The sequence below is a fragment of the Epinephelus moara genome, chromosome 17, assembly GCF_006386435.1.
Source record: "Epinephelus moara isolate mb chromosome 17, YSFRI_EMoa_1.0, whole genome shotgun sequence".
NCBI classification, from domain to species: domain Eukaryota; kingdom Metazoa; phylum Chordata; class Actinopteri; order Perciformes; family Serranidae; genus Epinephelus; species Epinephelus moara.
In genome coordinates, this window is record NC_065522.1 from 7,537,196 (window position 1) to 7,561,316 (window position 24,121).

General features: G+C 40.2%; 1 protein-coding gene across 1 annotated transcript in view; it reads left to right on the forward strand.

Moving 5' to 3' along the window:
* The window catches only part of pcxb (pyruvate carboxylase b), a 345,950-nt gene that overhangs the window by 63,368 nt on the left and 258,461 nt on the right, over positions 1-24,121 (forward strand). The window contains exon 10 of the mRNA XM_050067843.1: positions 8,425-8,543. Coding sequence (XP_049923800.1) covers positions 8,425-8,543 — 119 coding nt within the window. The remainder of the gene's footprint in view (positions 1-8,424; positions 8,544-24,121) is intronic.

A 24,121-nucleotide genomic window follows, 5' to 3' on the forward strand; every position in this document is an offset into this window, starting at 1 on the left:
GCAAACAAAAGGACGGTAGGAGCACTTCTCAAAACTGCCATGTTAAATCTTTTCAGGGTTACAGAAGACAATTGTGAAGTAGCCCTCAGCGATAGTGCTGCACAAACACTTGGAAACTCAAATGCACTCTGTGGTTTTGCTTTCACACAAATGTATTAAGTGTGGAAATAATATATTTCCAAGTACTGCTAACATCAGAATAATGTACACACGAGAACTCTGACTTTGGCAGTCACATTGTCAAAAAGAGTAGATGTGAGATTTGACTAAAAGTATAAGGTACAAAAAAAGATGTCACACTGCTGGGTCCAGAGGTGCAAAGGTGGAAAGAGTACAAGAATATCATACTAAAGTAAAAGTACCGTTAACTTTAAAGAAATTTTGCTCAAGTAAAAGTGCTTGTGTAAAGATTCACTTAAGTAAAAGTAGGTCAGTTAAAATGTACTCAGAATAACATCACTGTGTTAAATTTTTAAAAGGGAAAGGAGGGTGGGGGCATCTTTAAGCTACAAAATAAATTGCATTAAATGTCCATGTACACACTAGTGGAACAACATCAGCAACACAACCCCTTATCTCCGAACCAACAATAAATTACCTTTCTGTAGACAGCACTTTGCAGCCTGTACATACAACTTCTAATCAATCAGTTTAGCCTAACTAGAATTAAGCTTTAAAGAGGCAACTCTTAACCTGTAATGTATGAGTTAAAATATAGCAACTCTACTTGTGAAAAAAAAATTCTCGAATGAAAGTAAAATTAACAATTTGTAAAAATACAAGGACATGAAAAATGACTTAATACTACTACTGATTGATATCACTTTATATTTTGTTATGTCATATTTTATCCTTTATTATAACTTGCAATGCTTTGTATCCTTAAATTTAGTTTCATGTGATTTTCTTCATATTATTATTATTTATACATACTGAAATTACATTGTTGGAGGGAGCCTCTGAGTTTTTCCAATGATAGAACCTTGAATCTTGTTACAGTGTTGAGAGTTAATGCAATTCATGACCTCCATTCCTGGGTACAAGAACAAGCCCTCTATCATGGCCCAACTGACATGCACCAACAGTTACAGCAACATCCTGTTTTGCTTCGAGAAATGCAGGGATTCCTTGGCTGCTGGAAGGTTTCACCGCAGTCTCTTGCTGACTGAATGGCATCTGAGTTTTTGCATTGGAATAAGGCCACAGACCTCCCATTCAACCTCCTATCAGGGACACTGCTGTTAGGTGCTCAGACTGTGTAGGCTGCTGGGATAAACTACTGAGTCATGTTGAGACTCTACTTGGCTCGTGATAATAATCCTCCTTGAAATAATTGACAAGTATGTGGCCGTGAAGGATGCAGTGTTCAGCAGCAGCATTTCTGGCCCTAATGAAAAAGAAAATACTCCTCCACATCATCTCACTGACCCTACTGTCCTATTTCAAAAGGCTGTAACAATAACAAAAAAACAACAATTTAAGGTTTCTGAGTTCTGACCTTGCCATCAGCAACAACAGACACAACAATAGGATTTGTAAGATCAAGCAGAATTCTTATTTTTTCCACTCAGTTGCGGATATTGTGTTCCTGCTGCAGCTTCACCTTGTAGAGACGGGAGACAGGGAATCTGTTGTGGTCTTGTGTACAGTCATATTGTTTGTCCCAAGATGCTTTTACTTTATGTGGACCGCTGCTGTACTTACCTGTTTCCTCCACGCTTTTTACCTTCAACAAATTCTGCTGTCCTCCTTAGACATGAACAATGTGTTTTAGCCTTGAGGATTACGGGCAGCTTGGCCACCTTACACTGCACACTCACAGTGACCATAGAAGAAGAAAAAAAGACCACTTTTTGCATCTAAGTCTTTATGCTGTCTTTACTTTCTGCCATCTTGTTGATGAAATATTTTACCCAACATTTTCCACTATTGGATAATGTTCTGGCACAGTGAGGCGCTGTGGAGCAAGGGGGGGAAACACTGTCAAGAGTCCTCATTGAATCTGAATTTTGACATCTTGTAACAACATTGCATGCAAATGATTTCGAGCTGAAGTGCCTGGAGAGAGAGAGCTAGAAACCCGGGAGAGTGACAGTCCCTCCATCATTGACACTCTCTGCTATTCCTCCCCTCCCTGACTTACTCCATCTAATCCTCCCTTTCACTTCATACGTCTCTTTGTCTTCTCTCGCCACTCCCACCAAACACTGCGATTCCTAGTGTCTGTCCTCATTTGATCCATCCATCAATCTTTCTTTAACTCTCTCCCTGCCTGCATCCATCCATCTATCCTCACCCATTTTTCTCCCACTTCTCATGAACTGTTCTTATTGCACTTTGTTTCACTCTCTTGCTCTCTCTGTGCCGTACAGTACAGGCCATCTGTCTCTGTCACTTCCTATTCAAAGCCGTACACCAGTGTACATTCATCAATGCTGAGATCGTTTAAGCAAAATAACATGCACACGCACGCACACACGCTGTGGTCAGTTGCAGAGAGCTAAATGTGTAAATGTACATTATGCTTTTTTAAATAGTGTAGGATGCATGCACGCGGCACTCCAGCGACCTCTCGTTGTGCCAATACAGCCCATTGACTTGTCTGTCAGACCTTATAAAACAGTGACCACTCAATCTGTTACACTGGCTGCTACTTCACTGACTGAGTCAATGTGTGTATGTGTGAGCAAGAGAGAGTGAGTGCAATGTGGAGTGACACATACTGGTGTGTGTGAATTTGTGTGCACTGGAAGTCTATGGAGCTGTGTGTACATGATGTCCTTGTATGTGTGCGGAGACTGAAGTGCGTCTTCTACTATGGCACTGTCTTTCACTGTTTATCAATGAGGCCTTGAGTACTAGCTGCATGTATTTGTCATCACAGGCTGCACAGGAAAAGCATACACACACACACACACACACACACACACACACACACACATACACACATACATAAACCCAGTGAAAAATTTGGCTACACACAGAGAAGGTTAAGAGGAAGGTGACTCAGGCTGAAAATTAGCATTTTATATGTGTGTGCACAGAGAAGAGGAGCCTAGCTGTAAGCATAGATAGCGTATATGTGTGGTGCACTATGTGTGCTTGTGTGTGGTAAGCATGCATGTAGACATATATATAGCACACAAGTATATGTGAGATTGTGTTTTCCGATTCCTGACTGTTTTCTCCTGAGGTCATGGGTTCTGTATTAATCATCCCAGCAGCTGGGTAATAGGAGCTCTGCACAGGTGGCACACACACACACACACACACACACACACACACACACACAGGCACAGGCACAGGCACAGGCACACACACACACCAGTTGTTGTAATTGTTTACCTGCTGCCAGACTTTATTTCATGTAAACTAGTAGAACAAAACAGAGCTCTTGAGCATGTGGGTGTTTTGTGTTAACTGGTTTTATGTGTTTGTTTTTGCCTTCCCATGCTCCAATATGTCTGTTGTTGTGGACAGTGGTGGAAGAAGTACTCATTTTTTTTAGACTTAAGTAAAAGAAGTAGCACCATGGTGTAAAGTCCTCAATATGCAGAATAATTTACATATAATATCACTGGTCAAGCTAGTAAAGGTGGAGCTGCTATGCTGTTTCACCTACTATATATACTGCTGGTTAGGGCTGTACCCAGTCAGAATTTTGTCAGTTGAATTGGATGTGGCTGTTTAAATATTAATATTCGACCGCTTGTTCCTTTTTTTGTCTTATAGACTATCAAGCCAAACTTAATTGAGCTGTCAGATTTTTGAGCAGGGTTCGACGGGACGTTCAGAGTGACCGCGACCTTCACATTATATAGTAAGGAAGCCAAGTTAGCCTTTTGAGCTAATGTGTGCTAACTATGCTAACAGGGGAAAGGAAATATTCAACAACTAGGGTTGGGTACTGAACCCTGGTGACAACATGGCACCGGTTCCTATATGACCAGTACCTACCGGATCAAGTCATAATGCATATTTTGGTGCTAGATTGTACGCGTAGAGACTGTGGTGATGAGAAAGAGGAAGCGTAATGTAACATTGACAGTGACAGTGTGGCTGTTGTGACAGGAGCAGAGAGTATGAAGTTAAATGTAGCAGTGCAGTGTGAGTACAGTTGAGGCTATCCGTCATTACATGCTACCACTGCTCAAAACCCAAGTCAAGTTCCTGTGTCATGCTTTACCACCTGTTGATTGAAGTGAAACAGGCTAGCCCCGAAGTTAACAAGCTACATTAGCGAGTAAAGTTAGCCACACATGGGAACCTGACCAGGCTCCCTTAAGGTAGACTGTTAAGGTGGACCAGCTATTCTCATTGTAGAGACAATCTCAGCCACTCCTAAACAGACAAAACCTCTCCTGCAGGCAGCTGCTTCTTCAGTCTCACTCAGACTCCCTCTGGGTCTGCAGCTGTCTGTACCTGTCTCAGACATTTTCACAGAGGTGAAGAGACAGTTTGATGTAGTGTAACAACTTTACCCCGGAGAACAGCGTGAAAGTGAGGAGCACTGACTCTGCAGGTACCTCTGGGGACTGAGGGTTCTCTGACTGATGATTTGAATCTTCAACTCTCAGGGGGCAGCCTTACCGCAGGTAGCTAAATACGTTATCATTTATCAGTTGATTTATATTTTGTATTTACATTAACAATCTAAATCTGCAAAAGTAACCTCTTATGAAAGCTGACAAATAGATGTAGTGGAGTAAAAAGTACAATATTTCCTCTGAAATGTACAGAAGTAAAGTAGGAGTACCTCAAAATTGCACTTAAGTTTACAGTACTTGAGTCAGTGTACTTATTTACTTTCCACCACTAGTCTAGCATGTGTGTGTCTGTGTGTGTGTGTTTGGGCTCATACAGCTCTGTTTATTGAAGTTTGGATGTGTGTTAGTGTGCATTTGTGATCCCTCTAATGAGTCTCTCTGGTAAAACCTGTGGGGAGCTACAGATGCCATAAATGGGACTAATCTGTCTCTGCAGAGAAAACTCTGCTGACTGAGTGTCTCTGAATATTTTTACACAGATGATGTTTTACAAGGTTACAGTGAATATTAATACATGTGTCACATGTGGGCGTGTGTGTACTTTGCTCCTGATCTGTGTCTAATTTCCTCTGGAGATGAATTTTCTCCCCAACAAACTTAATTATACCAGTTATGGGCTTAATAAGAGGCTGACAAGCTCAGAACAGGTGTTGTTTTACTCAGGTGAAACATTTGTTTACATACCTGTGTATTATGCATTTTGGATTCTTTATTGTAATTGCATCTTGAAACATTTTTAAGCTTTTTTAGGTTGTTTTGTGCTTTGTTTAGTTGCCAAATTGTAATTGCTGCAGTTTTAGCTTAGGGCCATGTTTGTCTCTGCAAGCCATCCCTCTCTTTTCCTCTGCCCATTTGATTGTCTTGACATTTATGCTCGCCAAATGTTGGAAATGAAAGCAATCCTGAAGGCACCAGGCTGGTTTAACTATTAAACATTAAACAGGCATTTTTCTGTTTGAAGACTGGAGTGAAAGAACTGGTTTAGATCATGCACTTCCACCCGGTTTGTTCACCCAGTCTAATTTCCACAAAATGCTCAACACTGTGAAGAGGAAGAGGAAACACACAACTCTGTGTATTAAATGATTTTAGATAGATATTTTAGATACAGGGTGTTATCGTTGCCTTTTCTTGGGGTTTTCACATCTGTGCCTCTTGGATCTGCTGTTTTTGCAGCTTGTGTTTTGGACATTTGATTGCCTCTAATTTCATTCTGATGTTTGGATGTTGTTTTCTTCCAATATTTCCCTCACCCGAAATGGGGTACATTTCATATTATGGCAACACTTTGATTATAGGAATAATCAGCAATGTGGCTGGATCTGATCTTAGGAACTTGAGCTGCTCTGATTGGTAAAATTGGTGAAAGTGGTTGGAACACCAGTCAGATTGCTTTGCTCCAATCATCCGTGTAATTTCTGTAAACCCGCCTAGTCTCGAAATCATAATGATAATAATGATACATTTTATTTATATAGCATTTATATAGCAATTACACTCTGCTTGCAGCTCCCACTGGGCAAAATTAAACTGGAGCTGATATGAGCCAGAGTGGAGTTTTGACGGATGAGTATGGAAAGTGCTGGTGTTGCTCTACTAACATGCTAATTTCCTTCACAATTATCATGTTTTACTCTGAATGGCATGTTCAACTTGTAACTGAAAAACACAGAAAACAACCCATCCAGTCTAAGCAAAGCAAACTAATTACACAAGATGATTATATATTGAGTTTTTTTTTTTTTTTCTCTCAATTTAGTCTTTGGAAATTACTGTCATATGCAGGTGCATGACTAACCGTTAAAATGGACATTAATATCTAAATGGAAATGTCCAGTCATCCTTACATGATGAACATTTATAATTAAAGCTGAAAGGAATATATTGAGTTGGAAGGAAGCCATGTCTAAAGAGGTGCCCTGAGATTGGACTGTGCTTTGTTATTGTCTGGTAAATGAAGAATAAGCAATAAAACTAGCTATTGGATCGTTTTAAAAGGTATAAAGAGCAGTGCATTGCATTTTAAATGGTGCTTTTGCACACCACAGTGCTGATTGAAATGAGAACATTTCTGTTCCAAGAAGAAAAACATCTTTTGGCAGACAAAAAGGAAGTCCCACTTCAAGGATGCTCTTTTTTTCTTTTACCTTTTTAGAAGCTTTTGAGTGTTGTCACAAAGTGAAAACAAAGATAAATGCAGTGACTGTTGCCATTTTTAGATACTTATGGGGATTAGGTGCTGGCAATGAACAATTTGCTGATATAAGCATTTAAGTTAATGTGTGCATGATCCATATTGTCAATCTGTTTCTTAATATTTTGACTTTATCATTGCTTTTACTGTCCATGCTATTTATAATGAACTACTGTTGAAATGTTTGGAATCACTTGTCATATTGATGTTTTTCTTTTTAATAATGGCTATTTCAACAGAGATAAAAAACAACAGCATAACAGACACCAAATGTATTATTTACATTTGACATAGTTTTGGCTCCAAAAGAAGAATTAAATGATTCAAACTTCCATTTAGTCAGTGTCCCCACAGTGTTGCATGACAGGAGAGAATATTGTTAGAACTTTGATTTCCAATTTGTTTTCCACTCTAGAAAAGTGTAAGTGACCCTCGATCATTATTGAACCACAACTCTGGGCTCCATGTTTTGGAAAGCTGTTTTATTTTGGCCCATCTATAGTCTAATCAATGGTTAGATTGAACAGGTTTGTCTGTGATTTGTCAGTCAATTATATGTTGAGCTGATATTCCCTGATCCAGTTCCAGCAGTGCCAACCCTTGAATAACCTTCTGTTTTCATTGTGAAGTTTTTAGGATAGCTTTGCTAAAGCAACACGTTGCATTTAATTTCTGTCTTGTTATAGGTATTAGTGTGCAGGTGACACTACAGCAGGAACCTGTTCCTATTCAAATCTGCACACATTCACCAATGACTGGTGTCGAGTGTTCTCCATGTACAAAACATGATTTTTTTTGCGAACCCTTCATACAAAATAACACCTATTTGTATAGAGGACTTTCTATAACCTAAAAGCATGAAAGACCATTCAAAATCAGTAGTCCTCTCAGCTTTATGACTGTGCCCAATCAAGCTTTTGTGGGAGGCAATTCCAAACATGAATGGTATGGTAAATATCGCACAGTTGTCTGTTGGTAAGACTGCGAGATTCAGTTGTAAGCTCAGGAAAAATTGACCTTAGAGTTGAGAATATTTTGTCACACAGTTGCCGATGGGTTAAAAATGAATAATTTCTCCTTATGTTGATTTAAAAGGGTCATACAAACCTAATTTGTATGCACATTAGTTGTGTATCAATATAACTTTGAGGTGACAGGGTTGTATATGATGTATGCAGAATTACATATAGTATAGCCATATGTCCTTTGTTGCTAGTTATCTGTGTAAATAAAAGGCCCAGTCTTCCTTGTACATTGTTTACACTGTGTGGCATAGCTTTAAGAGCATATTATTGTCCCTGCTCCAGTAACGCTGAGACAGATTCCTGTATACTTATCGTACCTGAGAATGATTGTGATTCTGATTGCAGTGTGAAAATGGGCTTTTATGATGATAAGCTTTCAATAAATCCTGCTTGATTAATGATCTAATTATTGCAATACAAGAAAATGATGAAAAATGCCCACCTCCCGCTATCCAAATACAACACAAAGCTTTTTTTCTCTCATTTTATGTAGTCATATTTGTAAGGTGAGAGAACTTTTTTTTTCCGTTCTTTTGGTTTCATGGCTCATTAAGATGAGTGAGCGCTCCTTCTTGAGTGTTTACACAACTAACATTATTACTTGGATAACTCAGAGTTGTAAAACTGCTTTCTTTCTGTCTCTTTTTTTTTGCTGCAGGTGGGCTACGAGAACGCAGGGACTGTGGAGTTCCTGGTCGACAAACATGGCAAACACTACTTCATTGAGGTCAACTCTCGACTCCAGGTGGAACACACGGTCACCGAAGAAATCACTGAGTAAGTAGCAGATGTTTACACGTGCGGTGGGTTTAGGTGTGTGTGTGTGTATGTTTGTACTATCTGTCCACATGCAGGTGTGCAGCTTCAAGGTTAGATGGTTCCCACTCAGAAAAGTTGCTGAAGTAGAAAGGAGTGAAGGTTGGAGGTATGGAAGAGGTGTAGAAAGAGTTGAAAAGAGTGGAGGAGTGAGACATAAGCAAAAAAGGACAAAGAAGAAAGAAATATGGAGAAATGGACAGAGAGAGGGAGGACAGAAAAGAAGGGATTGATGGAAAGCTGACGGGTACAACAGGACGGGTGTTGGAGAGGGAGATTGGGGAAGAGAGGAGAGCCAGAACAGGTGGGATCAGTGAAGAGAAAAGCTGAAAGATGAGGTCAGAGAGAGGACGAGAGACAATGGGAATGAAGGAGAGAGGTGAGAAAGAGAGAGAGGATAATGAAAGATATAAATAGCATTCCGCTTCACCGATGACCTGTGAGATTTGCTCGGCTGAAACAACACAGATGGGTCTCAAAGTAATACACATGGGACATAAACACATAAAAACACACGGGTACAGGTATATAGGCCCTGCAGTCACACCCAGACCCATAAATCTTTGTTGAGCGCTGATGTGTGTACACACACAGAACTACAATTACGCTAATTCAAATTGGATTTCTCGCATAATTAGCTCAATTAATGAATTAAGCTGACAGACTAACAAATCAGTGCAACTAATAAAGGAAGTTATGGGCAGGGGGGAGATGTGCATGGAAACAACATGATTTCACCTGTTCCTATGGCAACCGAACATGACTGACAACGCTGTTAGTTCTGCTCTCTCGCTGTCTTGATCATTCTCTGCACTCTTGTTTGGCTTCTTTCATCTCGTCTGTCTTTCAGTCTTTATTTTTTTTACGCAAAGAAGCTCTTTATTCAACTTGCTATGTTTGCATTAGACCGCATTGAACTAAATCAGCTATGGATGTGTGGAAAAACTCATCAGTAAACATTGAAGTCCTGGCAATCATCAAGTCAAACAACCACCACTCTCAGCAGAGAGTCGATTTTGTTTTCCCAAACCATTAATTTGAATTACTTTAAGTAAAACCATGTCCACCTTTAAGTATATCCTGTCAGTTAAGGTCTTGCATATTTATGCTAGCCTTAAAATGTGGTTAATGTGACTTGATAATAATGATTTGGAGACATATGTGACAGCATAGTATTTACCGTAGATAATGTAGGTTTTCTATTTATTCGTTTATTTCTAGGTCTCCATGTTGTTCAGATTTTATAGCAGCATTTAAACCGCTCATTTGGTTTGAGTTTAACAAGCTGTGTGTTCATGCACTTGCCACATGCTTGGTGTTGACTCATAGGTGCCAGTGGCACATCAGAGTTGAGCTCAGTTAAGGAAACATGTTATTAACTAAATTGTTGATGAATTAAAGCCCCTTGACACTCTTAGTGCACCCACACAGGTCACTTACTTTGGCTGATTAGACATCTTCCAAGGACTGTGTGGGCATGTATAGACCCTCTCCGACTCTCCTGATAGCTTTGTTTCTTCTGTTATGGTAGGCCATATTTCACCTTTATTATTCCCTAAAGAGTCAATGAAGCACCTCAGTAAATTCCCAGCATAGCTCCACCCAACTTTTAAGCAGCCTCAATAACGGAAAACACCTGTGTGGGTGTGCAGCGGCAGTGAGTTAATGTTCAGTGTGAAGTTTACTTGAAAACAAAGGTATGTGTTCATTCAGTGCTTGTCACAAAAAAACAGTGTAACAATGAGGCCAAACACCACCTTCGTCGCAATGTAGCATGGGAGGGTGATGCGATGCGCCCAAATGTGGCTGCGTGCGCGCCCCCCAGTGTCTGTGCTGTGACACCTCCCCTCCCCAACACCCTCCCCCCCTCCCATATGTGCAAGTCTTAGAGTTTTGTTGTAATGTCTTATTATGTTGCTTATGTGCTGAGGTGTTTTTTTTTTCCTATTCCCACACTGTGCCCCCCTACAGGAGCCTAGTTTGGGAGTTGCTTTTTTTTCTCCTCTTCCTCCCTCTTGTTCTCCTTTTTTCATCTAAGTAAACGGGGCGCTGCTCGTGTGGCGACCCACAGTTCTCCCGCTCCTGTCCTCCCCTGTTCTGTTATGTGGGGGTGGGAGGGGCGGGTTTTCAATATTTGTAGTATTTTTTCTTTTTTTTTTGTTGTTGTATGTTTTTAGTTTGTAAAGCGCTTTGGGGTTGCATTTTTGATGTATGAAAGGCGCTATATAAATACAGTTTGATTGATTGAAACAAATCCTCAATTTTCTTCCTCACAAGTTGATTTTTAAATAGATTTTGTTGTATCTTCTCACCTGCCTTTGCTATGCATTGTTAGTGTTAAGCGTGTTACTGTTCCAGCTGTAGATAGGTGAAATAGCGTGGGACCATTTTCAGGAATATGTGTTGCATCAACATTAACAACAACAACACCAACATGTGCCAAAATGCAAACAAAATAGGCATCTGCTCATAAAGTGCTACTGGTGGTAATGTCAATAGGCCTTCTCTGCAGTAGATATTAGACTGTTATTATATTGAAAGTGATATTTACTGAAGGGTATGCTATGCAAGGTCTGTCTGTGAAACAATGTATAGACTCATGCAGAAGTAAACCCACTCAATCATTACTTATGACCAACTAGAGGTGTATGATGGTGTTTTTATCTTCAGAGACAGTGTTCTCTGCACTTTCTTATTTTCTTATTTTGCTGTGGTTGGGGCGTTCCAGGGCTGCAACCTTTTGAGCAGTAGTGTGTACCCTACAACCAATAACAGTGTGCAGGTGAGGTTGGGACTTTATAAAAAGGTTGCTACCAGGTAGTAGCAGCACACATCCAAGAGGAAGCTACAAAAATCGTAGACACAGTGCTGAAAAACATGCAAATTTAGTGAATGCTAAGCAGACAAAGCTGTGTAAAACAACAGTGAATCTGGGTTTGGCTTTTACTTTTGCTGGCGAGCACTGAAGGAGAGGATTGGGATAAGGGAGATGCAAAGTGCTTAGCTTAGTTAGTCTGTCAAAGTATTAGCTTTTCCATAACAAATTAGAACCAATGTAACATTACTACAATAGTAGCTTGCAGTGTAGGGAGGAGGGGCCAAGTTTGAATGTTGTTTATAAACAGTAAACAACAGTTAGTTTAGTTTAACAGGGGCCACGCACAATACAACTGTTGAGTCAGTTAGCTGTAAAGCCAATTTGCATCTGGGCACGTTGGGCAGGAAAACATTAAAAGGAAATATGGACAGTACAATACAAACTATTAAAAGTAAAACAGTTTGCACATTTACAAACAGTACATCATATCATATCATAACATTTCACACAAAATAAGCAATATATAGTCTCAGTTGATTACAGTCAAAGATTTTGGAGTCAATGATCTGGGTGGAAATTGAGTTACATTTATCTGTCGTTCTTACCCAAAATGCTGATTGTTTGAAGTCAGTTGTATTAAATTTTAGGGAAGCAATCACTTCTGGCTGATGCCCTAGTCTCCCTAGCATTGCCCTGCAGAATGACACACACAGTTTAAGTGTTGGTGGCACAAGAATTAATTTATACATGAGGCACATATCTACAAACAGAGAAACCTGTCAAATAGGGCTGTGCGATATGACGATATATATCGTGACGAGAGAAAAATGTCTATTGTTTCGTATTTTGCTCTATCGTTTATATCATTGTGACGCAAATTACACTTTTTAGGGCAATATTTTTCATCATTTGGAGTCTGTCCATCTTTTGCACAGATCTCATTGATAAATTACTCTTCTTGGCTTTTTAATTTGCGAAGCTTTTACCTATATCGTGATATGAGATTTTGGTCATATCGCCCAGCCCTACTGTCAAAGGTCATTAGGTTATATTTTTTTCCTGCACCTTTAACAAATAAACCTAATTTCTGATATATTTTTGTTTTATGAGGTATCATTATAGAAAAACAGAACTCCTATAGCCAGTACACCTGTATGATGCCATCTGAGATATAAACAGCTAATTGTTCATTTACCGTACAGCTTTATTACACATAATACTATGTAAACTCTTTTTTATCCTCTTTCTGGCTGAAAAACATGGTATAATTTTCAGTTTCTTTACATTTTTCTTACTGTATGAAAAATTAAAATGTGCAGAGCTCTACTGTGTTTCTTTTAGGAAGCAATAATGTAGGAAGAAGATGGGATATTTAACTATCATAAATCATGTATTTTATGTGCACGCAGCAGATATATCTACAATGTAAACTTTCCAGAATTGCCTTTCTTTTTTGTTACTGCCATTGAATGCAGTGTCATATTTGATACATTTAAAAATGAAAAATGGGCTAAAATGGAGGATAAGGGACAGTGAAGAACTCAGGCAATATCATACTAATATTTTCATCTAGTTGCAACTCACCAAGGATGTCATGCTTGATTATTTGTGAGGGGAAAATGAGATGGAAAAGCTCTTGACTCCACATCAATAGATGTTTCTTTATTCTGCCTTTGTACCACCATCACCTCCGCCTACCCTCCTTTTTGTTCTTTTATAGCTCTCCACCTCCTCTTTATGTGCTTTTCTTTCATAGTGAAACAGCTTTTGTACCTGCTTACACACACGCATGGACACACACTCAGGTACACACTTACCCTGCCGTGCTCTGCTCCTATCAGCAAGACAATGAGTTGATAGAAAGTCATTATTGCGGATCCCCTCCACTCCAGTCCAGCACCAGTTTGTCATATCCTCTTTGTCCTGCAGACAAAGCCTTATATTACCGAGGAAATTTGACGTTTTGGGGAATTGGGGTCATTTGAATCAGCAGGAGTGCAGTAATTATTTGAATCTGGGCAGCGTCCTGCATGAAACGGCACATGTAGAAAGTTTCAGCTGTCACAAGCAACACTTTTAATTTGCACAGCTTTCATTTTAGGCTGAGGTTCAGCTCTAAGCAGCCACAGCTGAAGAGTCTGATGGCTGGAAAGAGAACAAGCCTTTCCAACAGAAACTCAATGTGCATCCATCTAAATTGTAGGGGACATGTACTCTTTACAAGGGGACATGTATTACATTTGAGTGTAAATGACTGTATTTTGTACTTTTATTTGAACATTATGTCCATTAGTCTTTGAGCTTTTCAGTTCCACTCTGCTGCACTCCCAATCTCTGAGGTGTGCGAGCACATTCATTCTTGTTTTTGTGGGTTTGAAACCGACTGCGTTACTAATAGACTTGTCAGCAAGGTATTTTTCATACTGAGTTGTGAAACTCCACTTTTAAACTTGCTGTTCACTCCCCAACTCTCCTCCCCACACTGTCTTTCATCACTTTCATCTCTCCTGCATAATTCCTTTTTCATCAATCATTCCCTATTTGATTTGCTGGCTTTCTCCAACCTGGCTGCAGTTGAGCTTCAGCTTCTTTGTCTTTTATTTTCATTCTCCCTCCGTCTTTTTCATTCTCTTTTTCTCCTCCTTCTTACGTGTCACATACACCAGAATTCAAAACGTTTTTTATATGCATCTCCACCGGCTGCTGTGGCAGGATGCCCACCGTAAGTGGATTTGAAATACCTGTTCAGCTTCTCCAGCACTCCTTTAACTTGTTCATTCTTCACTCCTTCTTTGTTTCACTCTTAGCCCTGCTTCATTTGTTTGAGATCGGTTGTTTTGTATTTGTTTTTCACAATCCCTCTTGCTGTGAATGCAGAGTGTATTGCTTTGTCTTGGCCCATATCCCTTTCTATCCTTGTTTTTCCTTTTACTTCTTACTCTTTCTTTCTCACCTCTCCCTGTTAGTATCCATGTTAGAGGGTTTTGCTGTGGGTAGGACAATTTCTGTGGGCAAGCTGGCTTCTCCATCACTTTGGTCCATAGTGGAATATAATGATATCTTTGATTAATCAGCGTGAAGTTTGGAGGAGACCTTCATGATTCTGATATGGTGAATCCCAATAACTTGCCTGATCCCCTGATTTTTCCTGTAGCGCCACCACCAGGTTGACATTTTTGGTTCAGAGTGAAATATCTGGACAACTATTGGATTGCATCTTAACTTTGTCAGTGTGAGCACGTTATGATGCTGTTATGATGTTTTATATGAGCAACCTGACAAACGCTAACATTTTTTACATTTATATCACCTTGACTGTTAAGGATCAGAAACATCATTGAATCACTGTAAAGACAACTAAATTGTAAAATGGTTAAATTCAAACATGTGACCATTTAGTTCCCTTTTCCATGTTTTATGTCCCCTGCTGTAGTGATAATGTGTTAGTAAAAGTAAGTAAATGGTTTTTATGTAATAACTTTTGAGATTAGATGACTATGAAAAACAAAATGTTTGAAAGTAGGACACAATGTTGAAATGACTAAAATAGAGGTTCTATCCATCCATTTTCTGTAACCCCTTATTCTCTCAAGGGTTGCAGGGGGGCTGGAGCCTATCCCAGCTGACATTGAACGAGAGGTGGAGTACTCCTTGGATAGGTTGTGAGACTGTCACACAATATTTTCTTATTCTAATTATTTAAAAGTAACATATATATAATACCTAAAAGCATTCATTATTTTTGTAAATTTCACTGAAAATGAAACATTTAAACATTTAAAGGTATGCTATGCAGGATTATCATAAGAAAACATTGTATAGACTCAGAAAAGTAATCTCTCAATCATAACCCAATGAGTGGAGGTTTATTTTTTTGCAGACTCTGCCCTCTGCCTGATTTTTTTTTAGTTTTCTTATTTTGCTATGATCCGGATAATACTAGGCACAGCATGCAGGTGTGGTCTGGACTTTATTAAAGTTGTTGTAGGTGCCAAACCGTAAGCAGCCCACATCCAAGAGGAAGCTACAAAAAATGCACAGTGCCAAAAAAAACGTAAATGTTGTGAACAAAAGTGCATCTGGGGTTGGCTCACACTCCTGCTGGTGATACTGTTACGAACAGTAACTGATAGTTCCTGCATAGCATACCTTTAAAATGCCAATCATTTAGTGAGAGACAATGTAATAACTTGTTTAAGACTGGAAATACAAAGCAATTGAGTTGGACCTAGGGCTCGTTGGACTTGACTCAAATCGTTGGCCTTGACTTGGGATTTGTTGGTCTTGTGTTGTAATTTGTTGGTATAGATTTTGGACTTATTGGTCCTGATCTTGGTTGGTTGGTCTTGCATCTAGATTTATTGTTCTTTTCGGGACTCATTGATCTTGACTCTATATTGATTTGAGACTTGTTGATCTTGACTTGGGACTTGACTTGGGACTCATTGGTCCTGATTCTGGACTTGACTTGGGATTTGTTGGTCTTGATTTTGAACTTGTTAGGCTTGATTCATGACTCAGTCTTGACTCAGTATTGATTTGGGACTGTTGGTCTTGACTCTGGACTTGACTTGGGACTTGTTGGTCTTTATTTGGGACTTGTTGGTCTTGACTCTGGACTTTATAGCCAAGACTTCAGGGTTGCTTGTGACTTTCAGTACAATGACTCTGTTCCACCTCTGTAAAAAGCAATCAAAGCTGCATGCAGAACTGAGAAAAACCTGGAAGCTCAATACCAGGTGTAAATGCAAAGGGCTGTGATCGGATGTAATTATCCAGACGAGATATCCAGATGCCGATCACATGTTAGCACCACCTGTAAATGGGCTCTTAGCCTTGTTTCCCTCCCAGTTAGATGCTCTCTGGAACAGATTCCTTTACTTTGATGTTGCTGTCTGTCTGTCTGTCTGTCTCTCCTTGGTATGCCGTTTGAACTAACTGTTACTAATAGGGTGCTATCTGTAGTGAGGGTCAGTGTAACACACACACACACACACACACACACACACACACACACTCAGGTATCAAAGTCCCCCTCTCTCTTTCTCTCTCTCCTTAATCCATCCCCTCTTCTTTCTGACTCATCCATCTCATCCTTCATTCCTCCCTCAGGTTCTCCTAGTCATCCGTCTGTCCTCAGCTGACTCGCTGCATCCATCTCTCCACCTCTGTCCATTTCTCCATAACCGTTCTCCCTCTCTTCCTCGCGCCATTGCCTCCTGTTCTGTCTCCCTCTTTCCCTCTGCCGTTCTTTCAGCCCTGTCAGTTTCTCCCTCTGTGTGTCTACCGCTCATTCCCATCACTCCGTCTCCCTCTTCAGTCTCATTCCTCTCTCCTCCCTCTCATCCATCTCATCTTTGTCATTCTCTCCTCGTTCACATTCATCCTCTCTTCTCCGTTCCCCCCCTCTTTGACATCTGTCTATTCATTCATCTCTCCCTCTCTCTGTCCTTTACCTAACCTTTGCCTCATCCACTCTGTCTGACGCTTCATCTTTACTTTGTCCCTTTATGAACTTGCCCCTCTTCACCCTCGCTCCCTCCATCTGCCCTCTCTTATCCTGCCGTCTTGTCGCTCTCTAGCTCCGTCTGTCCCGCTTGCTCCATGCTTTCATGTATTTGTACAGGCGAAAGACAAAATGAAAACAACCTGAAAGAAGGACTTTGAGGTAATTAAATTATATTTGCAAAGACAGCTACACAGACAACCTATTAAGTTAAATCCTTGATCTATGTGCCTTGATTAGCTAGGTCGAAAATCAAGGATAGCTTTTTCCATTATAATAAATCCGTATTCCAAATAGAGTCTGACAGATGCTGGATTTTTGAGGCCAATAGCATGATGACACAGGACTTTAAAAAAATCTTAAAATGATATATTCACAGATTTTCAGTTTTGACTAAAATGTGACATAAGCAAATTATTCCTTTTTAAAATAAAGGCTCTTAACATTTTGTTATTCTGACCAAGATGACTGATTCTAATCAGGTTTCTAGTAAGTAGTGTGTTTACACTGAGTTACACTGAGTCAGTATGCATACTATAAAAACCTTTTCCTATTGTAATGTTGATGTAATGCACAAAGGAAATGCAGGAGCTGCTCACAGCTGTACAAAATACAAATCATTAATGGTGATGCAACAGCTCCAGGAACTTGTCAGAAAACAGAAAATAACATAATTAGAGATTAATTGCCAGTAGCATCGTGAAGTCGTGGTGTGATTGATGTCTGACTGAACAAGTATTGTATAATTTGTTGGTGGTATGAAATGATAAGGTATGTTGATTTCTTGTATACAAATAGAGAAACAGTATACAAAAACATCTAGTAAAATCTATACACTCTAGGCATTTAGTATGGGTTGCTAAACTGGGACACAGCAACACATTTATCTCCTGCGTATGTTTATGAGACACTGTGTTCAGAGCTGACAGCCAGCCTGTTCAGATCAACTCAGGCATAAGATATACTGACACACAGCCCTGAAACCAGTGTTGTAGGACTTTACGCTGTCTTGAATCGGTCTCAGTCAAAAGAAGGGTTGGGATATTATTCAGTGACTGGTCAAGACCACAACTATCACTACATTGCCTGTGCAACAAAGGAGTGTCCCATGCATAAAATTCACCTCCACAATGCCTTTTGGTTATTTTATCAAGATATCTCATGGTTCACATAGTCATATACTATATGTGGCAATTAAGGAGATTAATGAAGACGAATCCTTATTTGTTTGTCATGGTTGTTTTTATGGGAATATACATGTTTCAGATCAATTTAAGGAGTGCCTATAGTTTGCGGGGTTTGTGTGGGACTCGCAGTGGTCTGGTCTTGGTCAGTCTCAACCCCTCAAAGTCTTGGTCTTGGTCTCACTACACTCCAGTCTTGGTCATGCTTTGGTCTCGGTTAAGATGGTCTTGACTACAACACTACCCAAGACTCATTGCTTTATAATCAGACCTTAACCAATTTGAGTCTGTCTGATAGAAGGAACTGAGTGAACCCATGAAGACCTGTACTTAATATATTTTTTGCCTCGCCGGGCTCTAATTCCGAACACAAACGGCCTTTGTAAAGAGGAACAGCAGTTACAAGTCTGAACTAACCACCTTGAACTTTACACAAAACCATCTTAACGTTTATTTTTCCCTTTTCCATATGTCCTCCCACCTTTCCTCTCCATCCTATTCCACTGTCCCTTGTACTCCCCCTTCATGAATACCATTTCCTCTTCCTCTGCCGCTCTTCTGTCTCCAACTTCTCTCGATATTGCTTTGATTGTTGTGTCACATCTCCTGCTTTTCTACAGCGCTGGTAGCTTGACAAGGTGGTATCTTGTTTGACTGAGACGGCACCCCTTCACTTTTCACTGCTTCCTTTGCTACTGTCTCTCTCAGCGGTGGTAATGGGTGCATACACAAGTGTCAGTGAGGAGGCGGAATGCCACAATCTGTAATCAGAATGAATGCACACACACACACGCAGACACACACTCTCTCTCATTCACAGACGCATACAAAAATACGCCCCCGTATTCAAAAAATTTGATGTCCAAAGGCATCAACGAAGACACACTTGCACAAGGAAAAAAAATGCACAGAAACATTATTCGAATCCCTTTTCATCTGTCTTCCTGCCTTACTGAATCCCTACACAAAAGAGGCAATTCTGTCTGAATGTGTATGCAACAGACACAATGTGAGATACATGTTAGATATATTTTGTCTGGGAGGCATACCCAGTGTGTGCGTGAGGAGATGTTTGTGTATGAGATGCTCGGCTGTCTGAAAGGCATAAGTGTGAGCGTTTGTGTGAGACAGGGGTACCGCCTCTGCATTCAACTCCAGCTCTGCCTTTGAACTTCTCCTCTCTCAAGGTTCAATTTGTCCATAATTTAGCTGTAAACGATCTATCCTTTGTGTGTCGAGTGTGTGCTTCTCAGTGGCAGCGTGCATTCAGCTAGTGTGTGTGCTTCTATGTGTTTATATTGTTGTCAAGGGACATTGCACATTTTGTTGGATTGGTGGACAGGAGTCCTTTAGATCCTAAAGTGATATAATTATTCCCGGGGTTCATGCTGTGCTCTGTGCGTGTGTGGGGCTATGTGTGAGTGTGCACATGTGAGGGACAAATATCAGGAGGCAAAGAGCACCTTACTTGTGAATGTGTGTTAAGTCCAAACTCTCAGATGTGACCCACCAGGAAATAATAATAATTAAAACACATTTCACTACTTCCCAGATTATTTGCATGTCTTTTCAGTTTTTCGCCACAGTTTTTCCTCAAAAACTTGAAAAACCATCTGACAAGTCAATCAAGTTAACATCAAAGAAAAGTTTCTTTTTCCCCAAAGTCTATTTCTCAGGCAGTGCTTACACCCAGGCTGTGCATCGCTCCATCAGGCTCCATCAATTTAAATCTCAGCAAACAATTTCCAAACTTCCACCTAACCTGAGCCATGTCTAACCTCTAATACCTTAAACTAACTATTTGATTTATAGAGCTTTTGGGGAACACACTAAGCACTGGCTTTTAGCTCTAATGTTGACAAAAAGCCCCTAAAGAACCTTCCTACTACTTCTCTGGCTACTGTAGCTGCACAGACTCGTGGCTCCTGATGAGAACAGGAGTGCTTACCAACTGCTGTCATTAATGCCCAGGTAATTACATTGTTGAATGGAGTTTGGCTTAATTTAAAGGTGCTGTATGTAAGAATGTGGCCAAAACGGTTACTGCACTCAAATTCAAAATACTGCCGCGAGTCGTGTCCGCCCCCCCTCCCCTACAGATTCGAGGTTACTGGACAGCGGCACGCTGGAGACTGATTTGTTTGCCCACGGGCGGCTGCCGTGGCAGGGCCGCGTCACCGTGTCCTTGATCTGCAGTTTCCCAGCTGACCGTTCGAGCAAGTCCGGCTTCTCTGCTGCTAACGCTGCTGCCGGGATACAGCTGAGGGCTTCTCTGCTGCTAACGCTGCTGCCGGGATACAGCTGAGGAGACTGCTAATGCTATGTACTGGAACACTGCTAACGCTGCTTGCCGTGCTGCTGTAGCTCAGTCGTAACTTCAACTGATGCTGAGACTCTACTGACTGCGTGACTGGTAGATGGCGGTGGGTGGCGCAACAGGCCAAAACACAAATTCAAAACATAAACATGATTTGTGGACCGTAAATTTTTTAAAAAAAATGCAAATATTCTGGCTGTACTATTGTTGTCGGTGAGATCAGTATGTTATATGAACATTATCCCTTAGTCTCTGTGACATATTAGGATGATTGTATGACTATTTGCTTTAGATTTCTTACATATAGCTCTTTCAAACGAATACTTCAGCCACAAAATGAACATTTCTATATCAGGAAGTCATGGCTTGTTACCTTGAATTTGTGAAAAAGACTGTTCTTGCATGCCATTATGGACGGCGGCAAAAATATTGATGCATTCATTATTAGGGGACTGTGTCAGCAAAACTATAGCAGAACATCCTTTTATAAGCTCTCACACAACGTGCAGTACGATCCAAATCTCATTTATCCAGTCATATGCTCAGTACTTCCAAATAAAATGCATTTTCACTAAAACCTTACAAATTGGAATTGAAAATGAAACTCATCTATGCTCTCTTTAAAGCTAGACTCCAATACTAAGGCTTTTAATTGAAAATGCATGTGTTTGTGAACTACTGAGCATATTACTGGATACATTAGACTTGGCTTGTACTGCACGAGTTGTGTGAGAGTTTGTAAATAGATGTTGTGATGTAGTTTTGCTGTCGTCACATGTGGTCCCCAGTCAATCAAGTCAAAACGTTCGCTGTTTTCCGTGGAGGCATGCAAATCTTCTTGACTAACTCAAGGTAACACGGCATGACTGATATACAGATGGTCATTTTATGGGTAAAGTAGTCTTCAGATGTTGTTTTGTGAATTTTCGAGTTGAAGGTTGAGTTTCAAAAATCATTCTGTTTTCTGATCCTTGATAGCATGTTGTAATGAGTAGGATTTTTTGTTGTTTTTTGAGACGATAAAGAAGACTCTTGCAAATCATGTGTGACAACAATTATCTCAACTTAGTGACCTCTTGCTAGCCTTCTATAATCTCATGGTCCTTATTATTGAGCTGCAAATAAGCACTAAACAGTTAAGAACTTGTATCAAACTTTGAGAACAGCCGCTGCAAAGTCAGTCATTTTTTGGCTGCAATAATCCCAAAAAACAAAAAGAAAACAAAAGAACTGCAAGACTCTGCTGGGTCTGCTCACCATTCCTTTGACATTTTTCCACCAAACAACAAAAGCAGAGGCTTTCTCTGCTAACTGGCCAGTCCAATAAAAGGATTTGGCTCATGATTTTGACATCAGAATCCATTCCCCTTCAGCAAACCAAAGCAGTGCACCCTTAGTACACCACACACTTGATACAGCACAGTATAGAGCACGTAGTGTTTGCATGCTTTACTGCTGATATGAGATATCAGGAACATGCTGAGCTATAATAGGTTGTGGGTTCTTGTGTGTATTATATTTCAAATGACAGTGACTTGACATGATTTACCAACATACTCAGTGTCAGATATCAACAACATGCTTTGACTGACAAGGGATGTTGAGGACAGATTAAAGCCATGATATGTGCAGCATCTTTATTTCACCAATTTCTCGGCGGTTTGTTTCCATTCTTGGCAGGAAAAGAAGGTCATCCGAAGCAGCTTTTAACTCACAGGAAAAGACAATAAAACCCTCTCTACTCTAAGATAGTAGTAAATAACAGCTTCCCAAAGAAAATCAGCACAGTATTGAAAACAAAACCTGGAAGGTCATTACAAACTGCATCAAATCCATCATAGAGACACCGGGTGACAGTGATTTGGCTTTTCTCATTTAAAACAGAAATCCAATTGATTACTGGTGCTGTATTGACAGACTTTACTGAGATCTGCACTCACACCACAGCACAATAAAACAGTCCTTCTGAAGCAGATAATAATAAACCTGTTCATGCATGCTTGTGTTGAATGTGATTAAATGTCACATTTGAATCATTTCAGGTTAAGGGCTTCTCATTGGCAACCAGTATTGATTGCTTTAATGGTGTACCATGGATCATCTGAATAGTAATTTTATTAAATAAACTGCATAAAATCCATCATCATAGTGAAGGTTGATCACAACTGAGTGCATCATATATCCATCCCCCCCCCCACTGAAAGCCAGTATGGCCCTGCGCAGTAGAATGGCAAATGTCTTATTCTAATTTGCAATAAAAAAAGTCATTATCTCAGTTTTGCTGTAGTGATGTCAAACAAATGCCCAGAATCTACTGCACAGTGTTCCTGTAAGTGAGGGATACAATTTGGACTGGATATTATCTAATATTTCATGTTTAATACTGTGATTTTTGCTGGTTAAAAAAGGAATTGCTATCATTACATCCTTGGTATGAGGCAAGTCAATAGCCTGCCATGTAATATTGCTGTTCGGAAGTGTGTGTGTGTGTGTGTGTGTGTGTGAGAGAGTCAGTTCTTTGGAGAGAGGACTTCATTGCACTATCCTGTAAATACAGCAACTAGATGAGCAGATGAAGAGGCTGCCATAAAGTATGGTGTTTTTAGAGCCGCCACAACAAGATTGTGAGTGTCTTTAAAACAGAAAACAAGAGCATTCTTCTGCTTTTATTGCTTTTATTTTGACAGCACTGCAGACAAAAACAGGGAATTAGACAGGGTGTGCGTAAATACATATTTTGTTGTGTGTCAGGGAAACTGAGTTAGCTGTGTTTGGGGTTTTATTGCTTTTGGTATGTGTGCACCCATGTGTGCACACATTTTTTTTGGGTCTTTGGATATTTGTGCGTGTACATGCATTAATATATCAGTGATTGAGAGAAAATGTGTGTGCAGCACCTGGTTATTTGTCTGTTTAGGCTGGCTAATTAGTCTTAAATGACCACTCTCCATCTTCATCAGGCTGAGAAAGAGTGACAGAGAGGGAGCAGGAGTGAGGAAGACAGAAAGAAACAATGCCTCGCATTAATTGACACAGGGTCTGACAAACGAGGGGTGGAAATGGAGAAAGGGAAGAGACATGAGGTGAATTAAAAGAAGAGTGGAGCGACCCAGAGCTGCTGTAGGAATTAAAGCACAGCAGCTTGCTGGACCAAAGTTTCAGGCCTGTGTTGGTTAGATATGTTTGAGTCTATAGAGGATCCCTGCATTAATACATTTCATTGTGAAACCATTTGAGGTGATGCATTGTAATGCCGTCTCTATCCTTCAATTTGTCATGGATCCTCTTTTTTTTCTTTCTGCTTCCTTTGTGATTCCTCCTTTTATTCCACACCGACTGTCTTTCATTCTTTTTTCCTTAATCTTTCTTCCCTTTCGTTCTCTCCTTGTTGAACGCTGAGTGTAGCAGCCAGCATCTCCAGCTCTGTTCTTGGCTTTGATTTCCGTTTTGAACGTGGGAGTTGGAGGAGTTGCTGCCACATCAGCAATTATTCCCCCCCTCCCTCACCAGTTTTCCCAACCCTTTCACACTCGTTCATGTTTCTTGGCGCAGTAAAGTAAAAAAGAGATATACAAGAAGAGGTCAACGCAGTATCATTATACACTTGTTACCAATTTACATGCTCAAAACTACTTGCATGCAACATCTTCTCTCTCTCCTTTCCCCCCTTCCACACTCTTTTCTGCTCTCTTGCCTTGTTAGGAAATTCTTACC